This window comes from Pygoscelis adeliae, unplaced genomic scaffold, assembly GCF_000699105.1.
Source record: "Pygoscelis adeliae isolate BGI_AS28 unplaced genomic scaffold, ASM69910v1 Scaffold329, whole genome shotgun sequence".
Lineage (NCBI taxonomy): Eukaryota > Metazoa > Chordata > Aves > Sphenisciformes > Spheniscidae > Pygoscelis > Pygoscelis adeliae.
Window position 1 is genome coordinate 879,791 of NW_008825554.1, and position 16,446 is coordinate 896,236.

Sequence of the window (16,446 nt, forward strand, 5' to 3'; positions counted from 1 at the left end):
GGAAGGCTGAAGAAAAAAGAAACCAGAGCACAATATGACATTCTCAATGCATCTACCCCAGACACACAAATATAAACTGCAAACATAATATTAAAGAGGTGACGACGTTTGAGACATCCCAGGTGAAGGACTAGCCATCACCAGCTTTCATTTACAGGGTCCTAGCTTTGAAATGGGTAACATGCACCTCTTCGGTAATAAGCATTGCAAAGTCATGTTTCAAGAAGCTGTTTTCACAGTGAAGGCTTACATACAAAAGCACTATTTTTTTTTCTTAGAACAAAATCTTGCAGGATGGCACAGAGCATTTTCGTTGTTGAAACCACTACAGTGAAAGCGATTTCAAAACCAGTCATTATTTACTTTACCTTTGCTTTTTCTGTTGAAGGGTCCGGATATAACTTCATTTAAACAGCAACAGTAGCCTTCAAGCACATGTAATTTACTGTTACAAACAGCAATGCATTTTATACACCAGAACATCTACACATATGGAGAAACAAAAGCAGCTACATTGACTATAATAATAAGATTGCTTCAGCAGCCTAAATGACAGAGTTAATGCTCAACTATGTTAAATGGCTGCTATTTCCCTATTATAGTGGGTGATATATCTTCATTGTTTCAGTAATGTAGCCAACAATTGAGAGCTAAGTAGTAGCCACTCTTCACCTTCAGTAAGCTTTACAGGTATTTTATATGCAAAGAAATAGGCTCCTTAAAATATGCCATTTACTACATCCCACTGAATTACAGTGTATAAACAATAATGGTTATTTGCTAAAACATTACAGCACATATTTGTTGTAGCAAAGAAGGTAAAGCCATGAAAACCAGGGACAACATATAAGCTTTTAGTTTTATACCAAGATAATGAACACGAATGGCTTTGTCAATATTAAACGTGGGACTTCCATATTAACAATATAGGGGTTTATAATCAAAAATTTATTATGGTAGTTTAAGTTTTTATTCAGAAAAAAATTAATCTTGCAATAATACAAATTAAACCATCACCTTTAGGCAATCTCATGTAATGTTAAGTTAGTGCTGTTCCTCTGGCCAGGAGGAGCAGCCTTTTGCAGGTGGAAAGCCTGTTTCCCTGGGAACCCGCTTCCAGGTTCCCTCCCTCCCACCCTTCCCAAAAAAGGAATCCCCATGCTGGATCTTCTACCTGCCCTTCAAAGTTCAGTGCAAACCAACGGAAGGTCACACAACAAACAGGACATCTTGTTGTGCTATCATTTTCAGCCTGAGATCCAGGGGGAGGAGGGGAGTTTACCTAAAACATGCTCTTGAAAAGTAACTATAAAGAAATATCACGTTCGTATCAGCTATATGATGGTGTATATATGGGGAGTCTATAAAGGAGATCGCACCTTCTTAGAGAAGTGGTCAGGGATAGAAAATCACTAATGACATTAATTGCTGAAAAGGGCGTAAACACCACTGTCGGGGTGATGCTTTAACATATGTGAAGACAGCAAATGCCTCAGGCATGTATTGCACGTAGCACTGCTGAAATAAATCAGCAAAGCTTTTGAAATATACCATAACATATGCAAAGATAGCTAAATACTTTTTGTGAAACCAACTAGAAAGGGTATTTTTTACCAAAAGTTCTTCCTTACCTAGAACTTCAACAAATCAGTAAGGACTATTTTGAGACGAAAATTGGCTTTCAACCATGCCTGGCTTGCAATGCAATCCTACGTATAACTCAATAAGGAAAGTTGCTTATGACAGGTTTGACTTTTCTACTCTGGGCCAGAGTTCACACAGTGCAAAGGCTTCTCTTAAAATGGAGGGCAGTTCAGCTTATTGTTGTAACGCAGCATGAACTAAGAATCAGAGACAGCTCACAAAATTTGGCACTTCCCAGGATTCCTGAGCAATTTGGGTAAACGGACTCAGTGGTGCAGTCTGTAAAATGAGGCTAGTAGAAAAACACCTTTGTAAAGACCCCGTGTTAGGGATGTTCGCGTTTCTGTGGGATGCTAGGTGTGGACAGAGTGCCGGCTGCTCCCTGCTAGCTCACTGCGCGCTCACACGGCAGGCCGCTCTCCCCTTTCACGAGCAAACATCCAGAGGGGCAGTTCCCGTGGAGAAGCTGACACGGCAATTCCCTGCACCGGTGGGTTAGCACGCCCATTGTCCCTGAAGGACCTCAACGAGAAGAGGTATGAAACAGCAAGGCATTACTTCAAACCAGCAGTACTCCCTTATTCTCGGTATTTACGCTTAACTCGGTGCTCCAATAGGAAATGAAAGCAACAGTCCTGTCATATGGTGGGTTTGCGGTATTCACTTTTTTATATCCGCTATTTAAAAGACCCTTTTCATGCCAGTCAGGCATTTTGCCGTACACTGCTGGCATAGGAGTGCTTTTCACGTAAGAAGTTTGGTTCTAGTTCCAATGTTATTGAGCTCCTTAGAAATGCTGGTCAGATTAGCGCAAGCACTGCCGGCTGACCTGAACTGTAGGCACTGGGCAAGTATTAAACACAGGGGTGCTGCTGGAAATCATTTAGCTACCAAGTTCTGTGCAGTCTTCATGCCATGAAGGGACCGAGCCGCTGGGAACTTGATCCAGGTAGCAGCCTTCAGGTACTAACATAATAAACAACTTCTACCACGACAACTGGCGCAAAAATATGGCCAGAGCGTGCGTCTCCTCTGAGATGTTTTGGTATCTCCAGACAACTTCTAACTGCTTTAATGGATCTTAATTTATTCCACAGGGGAAGCTCTAACTCTTCCAGTCACTAACAAGCCTAGTGCAGCATGTACATAAATGAACAGTAACATGAAGAAATTAAAAAAAAATGTAAATTGTGATATGGCACGTGCATCAGCTTACAGAGGTAGACCTTGCTCTCCATGTTTTAACCAAAACACATGCAAAGTACTGCAAATTGAAATCAGCTTTTTTCAACCCTATTCAAAACCTGCATGTAAAGCAGGCTAAACAAGCAGAGCGTTGCCTGCTCCGTGTAAACTACAAGAAATAGGACAATTTCTTTTGGTAACAGCTTTATATTAAGCTTTAGAGCAGGAATCTTAACAGCCAGTCTCACCCCTGAGGCTAATTAGATGCCATACCTCACTGAAGAAGTCTCACGACCCCACCACTCACCACCTTTCACCAAATAACGTGCTCTCAACCTTTCCTGAAGAATCACAGTGAGAATCTGAGATGGGTTGAGAGGTTCTCCTCATCTCTATCTTCATTTATTTTCAATCCTTAATTTTAACAAATAGATTTGTTCACATCTTAGGAACTCAGAATAATTAGGTACAGATGAAGAAACAGGAAAGACTGTATGGTCCAGCCTTCTGCAAAATGAATACAGCAAGGAATGCTGCTGCTAATTTTTATTAGGTATGTTTTTAAACTCCGCTAGTTGACAGCTGGAGCGTTGTTCACAGGCAAAAAAAGGAGCACCCACATTTTGTTTTACGTTGCAGTTACAGGAGTACTTCACACCTGCCAGTTTGCATCTGCCTAGGTATTCAGTATTTTCTTCCGAATTAGCCCCACACGGTACTCTCCCCATCAGCTTACACGGCCTATGGCAAAACTCAGCAACATCAGCTATTTTTGTACGGAATAAGCCATAGGTGATTGCGGAGTGGGAAAGCTAGAGTATATTGTGTTTCACGATGCTGCAGAATGCTTACAGTGCTTTGACAGCTGTTCACAGAGGCACAGTCATGATCCTCAATTTTGCCTCTACCCATCCCGTCAGCATTTACTCTTATTATGAAGAAACATGGTAGTGATTATTCTATTATGCTGTACACGGCTATAACCCTAGGGCAATTCAGGAGCTTAAACCGTGATGTATGCGGTGGCTTCCTTGGCAGTCGAGTACTTTGCAACTAGTGCAACGCGATACCAGTGCTCTGCCTCCCAGTTCAGCTTCTTTTTGGAAGCCTCTAATTCTGCAGTAATTTTCTTTGGTCACCTCCTTAGGTCAGAGTAAAGGGGCTTTCTTATCCTTAATCTGACCTCTGAAAAAGTATAAGCATAAAATTAATGACTGTGTGCTCTTTTCTTTACTTTTTCAAAATAAGAGGTTTCTCCAGGAATGTTGATTCTTCTTAATTTCCCCAATGAAAGATGACCTACACAGCATCAGTTATTTAAAAAAAAAAAAAAAAAGCAAGCTAATGTCCAAAAAAAGAACCCCCTAAGAATGAATTTGAGACGATGTCCTTCAGTAGCTTCTACTTAGGGACTTTTTACAAAAACTTTGTTTAAAATGCAAGCATGTTCTAAACATACACAAAAGCCCATTGGGATATGCAGCAAAGGTCTCACTATGACTGGACATTTCCATTCCTCTCTGTTAAATTAAAGATGAAAAAGATGTACTTCTAATACCACAGAGAGCTTAAAAGAACATCAGAACATTTAAAAAGGCACCAGTCATATTTTGTTTAGTTATATTATCCTTTATTATTTTACAATATATTTCAAAAACTTTTACAGATGCCTTAAACTGTTCTACAAGAGCTGCAATACTGTCATAAAAGCACACCTACAGACCAAGTGCACAAACAAACTGTAATACCTACTGGTATCAAACCATTAATATCCAAAGGGTGTAGTCTTTTAGTAAATAGATGTGCAGTAATGCAAATGCAAACAGATGTTAATGCAGAAAAATAAAACTCTGCATTCATGGCTATAGAACAGAGGACTTTTCAAACACATTTGATACTGTAACATTCTAGACAGCAATATGAGTAGTATTACATATTTAAAGCAATACATGCCCTGAAAAGCCTGTATTTTCAATCTGTGCGTGTAGTAAACCTGAATCAAAAATAAACTAGATATATTAAAAAACATGAGACATCTAGTCTGCCAACAAGCTTTTGTTTCTTTTTTTTATCCTAGAATGACAATTAACTTGGGTGGGTGAACTCTGACCTGCATTATTATTTTACATTATCATTTCCTCAGCATTTCTGTAGTATTATGACAGCCTGTGAATTTTTTTTTTATTATTCCTTGTGCATAGGCACAGGGGAATAACTTTGATGCATTAATTTTTTTTCTGAGTCTCCAAATGGTAAATATAATTAATATTATAGCAAATACATTACCACAAAAAAGCATTGTATAATGAGGTTTATAACATTATTTAAAGTTCTCAGCTGCAACAAAGCAGTGGCACCGCAATTTTCAAGCACTGTGTATTGAATCCTCTCAGGCACACAGTGTTTACTAACAGCTCAGATATATATTATTCTCCACCTACAGAAGTTTTGCTTTTATTATCACTTTTGGTCACAGAAATTACCAAGACATCTTTAAACCTATACTGTCTGTAAGTAACAAGGTAAAGCCAATTGGTTGCATATGTATCCAAGCTGATGTACTTTCACAGGAGTCTCATGAAAGACATTAGGAGGGAACAGTAATTACGTATCAGATTTGTTAGGTAAAAAAAATAAAAAGGGTTAAAGTCAAAATTCATGAGTGTGGCACTGTGGCAAAAGAGGCATTCAGTTCTGCTTTATTCTTCAAGTTTAAAGTTTCAGTCACCATTAAATATTTGCTAACAGCGAACACCATTTCTTAACCGAATACAGTCTACATCCCTCTATTCTCTGCAGACAGAGCTGCAACGGGTCATCGCTACAACAGACCACAGCATTTTTTGCTGCCGCCTTCCCAGCTAGCCTAACAGCAGTGGTATGTATTAGTTATATACATCAGTCAGTCACACCCATCATTACAAATATGTTTAGTTTATTTACTGTACAATGTATGTATACATATTTGTGTTTATTCAATCCCTTATTTCTTAATCTCAAGCACTCCAATGGTTAAGGGCAGGCTGGAAAAAAATTCAATATACATAAAAGGTTTATAAATTTCAAGTCTGTAGTGATTCTAGTTTAACAGCAAAAGGGGAATGTCGTGCTCATGCTGTGAACAAGGTTGGCAAAAATAAAGGCAAAAAAAGAGGCAGACTATATTTTTCTCTGGAGTCAAAATCTAGAAAATGAAACAAAATACTGTTAGTCCACAGGGATGCAGAAATAAAAAGGGCATTTTATTTAATGCACAACTAGAGCTATTAAGAATTTTCTTTCACAGAGGCCCTGAGACTTGAGTTAAATGGATTCTCCCTATGATGTGTTTCATGTGAAGTCAAACTTAAAGCTCTATACGCATAAACATTTGGTATATAACAGTGGACCCATTTTTAAAAAGTGAAGCAATAAAATCTACATGAAAAACAAATGAAAGAACAATTTGATTGGAGGCCTCTGTCCTTTGACCCTTGCCCTATCAGGCTGAATGTCCAATAAAATGTAAAATGCAGCATACATTTGCTTCATCTAAAATTCTTGTGATGATTTATTGCAAATTGCACTTGGCAGTTCACCACACCAATGGAAAACTGGCCCCCCTGTTGGTTCATTCACACAGTCTTTTAACACCAAATACAAGTCACCAGTAGAAAGATCTCGATAGAAAGTTTGCTGCCGTGCTGAGCCAGCTTGCTGCACCTTCTGGGTGTGACCCAACACGAGACACTGCTTTGTCCTGTTCCTTAGTAGGGCTTTCATCTTCTGGTAAATATTCAGGTAGATCTGTATTCTGCTCTACTTCCACTGGAGTATCTTGGAATGGAACTAGCATCTGATAAAATACAACAGATTAAAATTATGTCAAATGTTGTAACTTAAAAGAATGAATTAGTTACACATATATACACATTCAGGATGACAGGCATGCATGTTTGAGACTCCTCTCCATCGCCCTATACAGCGAGAATATAAATGGAACCTACTATGTGTCTGGAATCTACTATACTTAGAAGACACACAAGAAAAGCTTTGGCTTAACATGGAAAAAAAAATAAATCAAATAAATAAAGACATAGCCCTTTTACTGTAGTTGTGAAATAAAAACACTTCAGCAACTGCAGCCAAAAAAAAAGGTTCACAGTGATCCTTTTCATATCATGAAGGAGAGAAACAATTACAGTATTTTTGTCCTCCTTCTGAACAATAAGTTCTGTAAAACTGTTCTATGGATACATGTCCTGACATAGGATACCCTTTATTCTCCTCGTACTGTATGTGTAGCACTCCCACTTACAAAATTTTGCCTGGCATCAGATGTTATAGGCACAGAGCTGCTGGTACTAAAGATACAGCCGAGCTAAAACAACCGGTATTTAGAAAGATACATATCCTACCTCCTCACCACTTTCACTTTTCACAACTTGCTGTGCCTTCATAACTTTGGTTGATGCTATCGCTGTTGCCAATGCCTGCAAGAACACAGGAAAAAACCAAGAGCTTAGTGTGACAGAATGCAATAATGGGAGGTTCTGGAGGGTTACTGAGCACTTACCTCTGCTTTTAAGTCTGAGCGAATTCGGACCACGCACCTTTGAACAGCCATTTGAAAGGTAAAACTAATAACACCTTTAATTTTCAACAAGGCTTCTTCACAAAGATTCCTTCGAGACTAAAAAACAAACAAAACCCCCACAACTAAAGTACTTGCATAATATAACATGTGAAAATGCTAACAATTAATTGTTAAGGAATTCCTGTATGTCTGAGGGCAAGTGGTTATCAACAGCATTTTTGTAAAAGAAAAACTAAGACTTACATTTTAGTGCACAAATACTAGACTCTCTAGCCACAAAAAAAAAAGGAAAAGAAAAGAAAAAAATTGCTTACACTTTAGAAATCAAAGAAGGATGGAATCAACTGTAAATAATTAGAGAAAAGTGCTGAAAAGCAAAGAATGTTTTTCTTCGTATGATCAGCTAAACAGTCCCCTCTGGTTAAGTTCTGATTGACTGAAGTGCTCATTGATGAGTAGTTAGTGTTCAAGTTGCTATTTATCAGACACCTTGCCTCCATACTGACTGAATGCATCAAAGCAGCTGTTGTATCTTTCAGCTGCTTCATCTGTGGCAGCTCATGAACATCACTGCACAGCATAAGCTTAATTCTTATTTCAAAGGGAAAATATTTGGTTGATAACCCACAGAACGTTATGTTTAAAGCAAATGACATCATCTACTATGCTGTAACATTATATTGACCTGTACTAGTTGCATCTGTGCTACATTATCTTAGAACATTCTATTTTTTTTTTTCTTTTAATATTTGCACAAGATGGTTGTAACAAAAAGGATTAAAATATACTTGGAGAGACTGCTAGCACAGACGGGGAAAAAAGAAAAGGTAACACTGTACCGGAAATAAATTGACAACCTTACGCAGGTTCAGAATAATGATGTATTTAACTTTTACTGCAAGTTTCTGCAAGGTTTTAAATAATAAGCTGTTTCAAAGCATATTTACATTAGTTATAAAATAATTACTGGTCAGTACTTGGGATAATTTCATGTACAACAAGTAAATTAAATTCTTTTAATATCTGGAAGAACTAACTGAAGCAGGTTTTTTTTAGCAGTTTAGCATATATATTGAAACAATTCATTTGTGTAAGTTTATGTATTGAAATAATTAACATTTTTGACAGTTAAAAAAAATGACATTGCTGGATAGGCTACATTTCTCATACACGGGAAATATTTGATGCAAAGGTGATAGGCTGCTTTGCATGAGTGGAAGTCAAAACTACTTTTGGATACAAGAAGCAACACATTTGCAGCCTGCTAGCCTAAATAAATAATTTATGCTTACATGGGTGTATAGCAATTCTGTGACAGAATTTGGCTTACTACTATGAGATCCCAGGTTAAGTCACAGGCACCTCAGTTTAATTCAAAATGAGGCTTTCAGTGATCAGATAACTGGTGAATCACTCCTTAAAGACAAAACTTACCAAGGTCCGTAAAAAGCTGGAAGCTTGGCAGCCACTGGCCTTGCTGCACAAACGTCTTTTGCAAAGTATGTCTAACTACGGCAATTAGGCACAAACCCCAGCAATGCACATCTAGACATCTTTCTACATGGTACTCCTGAAGCGTGGGTACAGGGTAGGACAGGTACAGGGCAGGACAGGTGAAATTTAGGTTATTTTCTTGCACACCTTGTAGTCTAAGTAAGTAGTCCTGCTAGACTACTGAACACTGATTACCATACCCTAATAAATACTACTAAAATGTACTGCTTCATTTTTTTTTTTAAAGCTTATCATGAAATTTGATGACCCCACACCAAACAACAACCAACCTTTCCCCTCCCTTCCTGAAATAATCAATATCTACTATTTGAGGTTTCAAAATCCACAAGCATTTGTAGGATTGCAATCATTCCTAAGAGCAGCTTCTTGTTTCAAATCTAAATAACAAAACACAGGCAAACTGAGAACACAGCATTTATAACCCTGTGTTTACTTATTATGCCTTTTACCATTCATATGTGCCACCTAATATTCTTTGCTAGTTAAGTTGGGAATAAACTGTTGAATGAAACTAAGCCGCTTTTATTGTTCACATCCTTCATCATTCTCCCAGTCCCAACTTATCCTGACATTTAAAACAGCATTATAGGGATGTTTAACTGCTGGCTGGGTATCTGGACCAGATACATTTCTTTAATCATCTGATGAAATACAGGGCTATGTACACTAGCCACCTCCAGCCAGCACACCGTCAGATTTTTCCTTTTCTTCAACAATGAGCTAAGAAAACATGCTGGCGTGTTCTAGGCAACTACAGAAGCCTGCAGTTTTGCTCTCTGGAGCCAAGTATCTAAATATCCTACACTTTTTCAGAATACCTTTGCCTCAGCATTTAAGAGAGAAGCTCCACAAATCTCGCTAAGTTCCATTTGTCGAAGAACACAAAGAAACACTTTTAAGATAGAATCAGACTATAGCCAGAATATCTAAACTCACAAAGTAGAACTGGATTAAATTTCTTGCTTGGAGATACCTGTGAACAAACAAATCAACTACAAGCTTAAAAAAAAAATAGAACAAACTTAACAGGAGACAACCGATTGGACTGAATTAAAAAAAACCTTCAGAGTACCAAAGCCAATGGTGTTGACAAAGCACTGCCTTTCTAGACAGAGCAAGTGCTGGAAGGACAAAACTGTAAAAAATATTTACTTTGTATAAAGTGAGCTAGAGCAGCATGTTATTTCTAAAGGAATTAACTATGGTCTTATGAAAACAGTACGACGGGTATGCTGTTGATAAACTGGGCCTGCGGACACGCTTACTTGGCAAAATGTAAAGCAACAAAGCAAAGGATCAGGTTTGATCATTTAAAATGGGTACAAAACTGAAGATACAGAGTCCGGAGGGCACTTGTGGATAACATGCTTAAACAGTCTACATGCTGTTTGGCAGCCGTAAAAAGGCAAACATGGCCCTGGGGTGTTATCTACAGGGGTACGGTAGATAAATCCGTAGAAGTTATTCTGACATTACATAAAGACTCCGTGAGACCTCATTAACTCAAATGCCATTCTGGTCACTACAGTAGAAAAGATCTCACAGACAATGAAAAGATGTAGCAAAACCAGCTCAAAGAAAATACAGCATTTCTAAATTAAGAATGAAAATAATAATTAAAAAAAACCCACCAGTGTCTGAAATCTCTCATAACTAAAAGGAAACTTTTTTTTTAGTTTCACACACCAATACAACCACAAGATATCCTTGAGTGAACCTGCTGAAGGTACCTTATTTATTCCATTCTTTCTTGAAAAAGGAAAGAAAATTAGGAGAGGTGGAAACGGAATGGAAACAGAATAGTTTTTTTAGAGTAATTAGAAAGCCATCAAGGAAACTGCCTTAAAACATCTTTAGATATTCTGAGTAAGCTCAATTTATGCAAGATTTTATACATATCTTGTGATTCAAAATACGATTCACAGAAATTGCTGACAACTGATGATGCCACACAAGTAGCCTGAATACATTATTTTTGTGGGAAAAATACATCTCCGTACAGCATGCCTTATTTACATAAATGCTGAAGGTTTCCTTACCGAATCATCAAGGCCATCTATATGCAAAACCACTGTCTTGGCACGCTTATTTGTGCTGCCGAGGAAAAACTGTGCTTTCCGTCGACGATAATTCATCTCATTCACATTGTCCATGTCTGACATGTTGGAAGACTGAAGGATATCATAGACTTCAGAAGCTAAAAGTTTAGTCTCTCCTGGTGTAGTGGTCCTTAAAGAAAAAAGGGATTAAGATTTGTAAATATTTGTTTTTACATTACTACTCCAAACAGCTGCTGATTACGTCCTTGCAACTGGAATACTCCACGTGCTACAGAAATGTAATTATACAGTCAATACATAGCAAAAATTTTAAAAGGGGAGAGGAGAAATTAGGTAAAACTATTTCCTTTCCCATACTCCAATGTTTATGTCAATCTGTTAATTCTAATATCATTATAAACAAGTCTGTGTTCTCAAACAACACAAATGCAGTTTACATCAGTTTGACAACTCCAAACAAAACATGGTAGTAGATGCTCAGTACACCGCTGTTACTTTGTTTGTGTTGAGCTTTTTTATTTTTTAAACAAAAGACCGCCAACTGTCTTGTGATACACTTCATTTCCCACTTTCCTTGTTACATAATAAAAATAATTTCTCCATAGAACTGTAATCTTTCCAAATGTTTTCTTCTCCAAAGCTACTGAGCATCAACAGCAAAACAGAATCCCAGATTTTCTTAAAGAATCCAAAAGTTATTTCTGATTAGGCTAAAATTTATGGTATGAACTATGTGATAGCATTTTTTTTAGATAGAAAAAAATGTAGATAATAGACTGAACATATATTAACTTCTTATGATTAATTAAAACTAATTTTAATAAGGTACTAATATAAATCTGTTGTCCAAATTTAGCCCTGTTTTAATTATGCCAGTGATTTAAAGCTATGTGCAGAAACAAAATTATTACCGCATCAACTTGCAATTAATCTTAACATGATGAATGACAGCTTTGCTTTGTTTAGCAAACACTAAGTAAGTAACAAGTACCTTTAGATTTTTTTCTTTTTCCATTTGACTTCCTTAATTACCGTACATTAAACACATTTTCCATCCTATCATATGGACAAGAAAGAACACTGAAGCAAGCGTGTTAGGAGTTCTCAGCTTGTGGGGGTCGCAGCTAGCCTTTTTTTGGTTTTGTTTTTTTAAATTTTCTGCACCTTGTTTTGAAAGGCACCCGTTTGGAGAGAAAAACGTGAGTTCTTGTGATCATTCAGTACACTGATAGCATTCAAAGAAAAAAAGAAAAAGGGGACAAAAAAAGGGGGACAAAGCAAACAACCAAGACCTAAAATAGCAAAGCATTTCAGCATATGTTCAATTTTAAATACATGCTTACATTCTGCTTTCTTACAGCGAAAAAAACACTTATGTTAATTCACAGAAACAAGTGCTGGGAACTCACAAAGATTTCAACTTCAACCTTCCATAATTTATTAAAGTAATAGAACAGATGATAAAGCCGGGCAAACTGATGTCTTGAGGTAGTAATAAATTAGCTTGTGCAAAAGTGACATCTTATCAAGATACTAAGAAATTTACCCACCCGTTAGTTTTGGCAAATTCTTTCAACAACAACAAAAATCCTGTCCATATCAAGTGATTTACAATAGAGGCCTTTTTTTTTTTTGTAAGTTTAAATACAGTTAACTAAGCACACTATTGAAAATGTCACTATCCCACCTACAGCACCCACTATGCTGTTAGTAAGAGTTTTTGCTCAAATACAATTGCACTATTGCACCTCAGAGTTAAAAAAACCAGAAAGAAAATATACTTAATATTAGCCATAATATATATATGCATATATATACACGCATACATATGCAAAAGAAAGAGAATGTAAAGTTATCAATGTGTCAGCAAATATAAAATATGCAAGTGCCTAAAAGTAAAAACTCAACGGTGATTTTCATACATGTTTTGTGCTCCCAACATTATAGTTGGCATAGTTCTTGGAAAACTAATGACCTAAGATTAACTGTACTATTGAAACAACCTGTTGATTTGAAAACACAAATTTAAATCTGCTCTTATTCAATACAAGTATTCTAAGATATTCCTAAAACAAGTCTGTACAGGTTAATGTTATGCGTATGCACACACACTTAAACAAGCTACTCAAATAATTCCCTGTATTTTTCCAAATAGAAGATTACTACTATCTACCACGAAGTTACAGATGATAACTCTAGTTACCCCTCTTACATTTAAAAAAAAAAAATCACAAACACAAGATTTTAATCTTGTATAAAGAGAATCTGTTGCAAAATAAGCAACTGACTGTGTAGTAAGAAGCAGCACGAAACTCAGACACCACCAAGGGCAAGAACAATGGATGTCACATAAGAATATCACATCACAAAACAATCCCCAATAAAGGTATAAGCCAGTTTTATTCTGCAGTAATGCAATACTACACTTTCAGCAACTCAGTTAAAACAAACAAAAAAGATACACAAAATTCCACACAAAGCTTTCTACAATTTTTAGTGTACTGGTAAAATGAGTGAATACAAGTTTTGCATCAATCTGTTACTCTTTCAATCTGTTACTACTTTAAGTAATTTATACAAGAGCTATAAAAAGAATAGAAACCTTAATATCAGACTAGCTATAAGGAAGAATTTTTTTTTTTTTTTATGATGAGGGTGGTGAAACACTGGCACAGGTTGCCCAGAGAAGTGGTAGATGCCCCATCCCTGGAAACATTCAAGGTCAGGTTGGACGGGGCTCTGAGCACCCTGATCTAGTTGAAGATGTCCCTGCTTACTGCAAGGGGATTGGACTAGAAGACCTTTAAAGGTCCCTTCCAACCCAAACTATTCTATGATCTTTAAAGAAAAAAATATCTATCTGGAGGTAAGTATAATAAACCCTCTCCATTGTAAAACCAAGGTGATGTTCAATGCTGACTCTGTTTCTTTATACACCATATTGGTAACAAAAAGATAAATACAATGAAGCTACATGTAAAATTAAAACATAGAATAGTGGAAGGTTTTTTTAAACTATTAAAAATTTAAAAATAATATTTATTTAAAAATAATTCTTTAAGTAAAAATTTTAAAATAACAAAACCACCACGGACTGTGGTTTTGTTGCCTGAAATGCAAAAAAAATTGCAACCTTAAGAGAGGAAGGTTCTGAGGGTACTGACACAGGCCCTCCCAGCACTTGCACGTCAGCAGTTTCAGATACCACTGCTCACAGCTGTCTGGCCCACATCAGAGCAGCAGAAGGGAACTCTTGCTCATCCTTCTGCCACCCCCATTCACACTCTAGTATAGCACTTTATTCACCACTGAAGGTGCAGGTACATACTATAAAGTCACTACGCAGTTAGATACTGTTTGAGATCAATCAATCACTGGAACAACCTCCCCAAGGATCTGGCAGAATCCCCATCGCTGGAGGTTTTCAAGATGCGATTGGACAGGGCATTAGATAGTCTCATCTAGATTCCCTTTTCCAGGAAAGGTTGGACCAGATGATCTTTTGAGGTCCCTTCCAACCTCGGCTGTTCTACGATTCTATGACTAGTGTTCTGCTACTCTGCTAAGGAAATGGTAGTCTCTAGTTAGAGCAGAATAACAGTTGGTAAGAGTTGGTTACCATCTCTTTCAGAGGCGGTAACATCTTACATTACTTCAGCAAGATTCAGAAGATGCCTGTCAGAAACCCAAACCTTTAATTTTCACTGTCTTCTTGAATTCCTGTCATCCTAGATTGCTGCCTGTCCTTCCATTATGTTCACCCAAGGCTGGCTGTATAAGTGATATGAACACAGAATCCAAGTGACATGTGCTGTATCTGTCAGAAGAGGATACAAGAAATAGTTCTCATTTTCTTCACAATTAAAAGTAACTTTGTAAACACGGTCCAAGTGCTGCAGAGGTTTTATTAGCATAACAAGATTTTTTTAAAGTTTCACCTGAACTTAAAGGACAAGAAAATTACTGGCTACAACTCCAAAGGCGTATGTGATGTGGGTTGAGTATGCACGCTTGGAAAGAATGTGTAAGCAGCATATAGCATTATGGCTGTACAACCAGCATGTGACTTAAGTATATACACACAGCATCATAAATGACAATAGAGGGCCCCTGACAATCTTCCTAGCATAGCTGCATATGATGTAAAGGTAACATAGAAACTTATGTTTCTTCCTTTAGGAAAAGCTCAAAGGCTGAGAAAGACTAATATAGCAGATTTTCCCCTTTTGGAGAAAGACAAGATATAAATACATTTATAAATATATGTGGTGGTTATTTTTATATATATATATATGTGCGTGTGTAAAAGACCACCTTATCCTTTTTAAAGCTATAACATTTTATGTCTGTATTTTCAAATAAACATATGTGCATATACATATGTGTACATTACATACACACTCCTGTATCAGAGGAAACAGATTCAACTATAACCCTGCTGAAAGTAGAGCAGACCCTGTGCACAAGCACAGAAACTACTACGTGCATTTCCTTAGTGGCAGACATTGTGCTCTGAAGACACATTAGCCAAACAGATAACAAACATATTACAACAGCATCTCATTAGAGTGTTTCCACTGAGTTTATAACCTAGAGACAGGAGGTTTTCAAACTAAAGAGGGTATCTTTCTTTGCCAGAGATTTAATTACATTCCAGATTCTAGCAAAAGGAGATTTGTGTCATTTAATTCCAAAAGTCTCACTTCTACCGTGATGCTGCTTTTGGTTGTACTTGCTCAGTTTGTCCACTACCCACAGTAAGACAACAAAGTTAATTACCCATTCATGAAATTTCAAGGCTCATGATAATCTTCGAATGATCACCTTGACCCCTGGGAAGGTGATGGAACAAATCTGGAAACCATTTCCTCCAGGCACATGAAGGACAAGAAGGTGACCAGGAATAGCGAGCATGGATTCACAAGAGGAAGTCATACCTGACCACCCTGATAGCCTTCTACAATGAAATGACTGGCTTCGTAGATGAGGGCAGAGCAGTGGATGTTGTCTTTTGACACTGTCTCCTGTACAAACCTCAGAGAAACTGACAAAGTATGGACTGGGTGAGCAGAGAGCAAGGCGGACTGAAAACTGGCTGGATGGCCAGGCGGTGATCAGGGCCATGAAATCTAGCTGGAGGCCAGTATCTAGCAGTGAACCCCATGGGTCAATATTGGGTCCAATCCTGTTCAATATCTTCATTAACAACCTGGATGATGGGGCAGAGTGGACCCTCAGCAAATCTGCAAATGACACAAAACAGGAAGGAGCGGCTGATATGCCAGAGGGTTATGCTGCCATCCAGAGGGACCTCTATAGGCTGGAGAAACGGGCTGACAGGAACCTCATAAAGTTCAACAAGGGGAAGTGCAAAGCCCTGCCCCTGGGGAGGAACTACCTCAGGCACCAGCACAGGCTGGGGGCCACCCAGCAGGGCAGCGGTTTTCCGGAGCAGAACCTTGGGGA

General features: G+C 37.6%; 1 protein-coding gene across 1 annotated transcript in view; it reads right to left on the reverse strand.

The window, feature by feature from the left end:
• Window positions 1-4,435: 4,435 nt before the first annotated feature.
• The window catches only part of ARMC1 (armadillo repeat containing 1), a 32,839-nt gene continuing 20,828 nt past the window's right edge, over window positions 4,436-16,446 (reverse strand). Inside the window, exons 3-6 of the mRNA XM_009332222.1 lie at window positions 10,960-11,149; window positions 7,385-7,501; window positions 7,227-7,301; window positions 4,436-6,664 (exon numbers count right to left, since the gene is read on the reverse strand). Of these exons, the coding sequence (XP_009330497.1) occupies window positions 6,473-6,664; window positions 7,227-7,301; window positions 7,385-7,501; window positions 10,960-11,149 (574 nt within the window). The 3' untranslated portion in view covers window positions 4,436-6,472. The remainder of the gene's footprint in view (window positions 6,665-7,226; window positions 7,302-7,384; window positions 7,502-10,959; window positions 11,150-16,446) is intronic.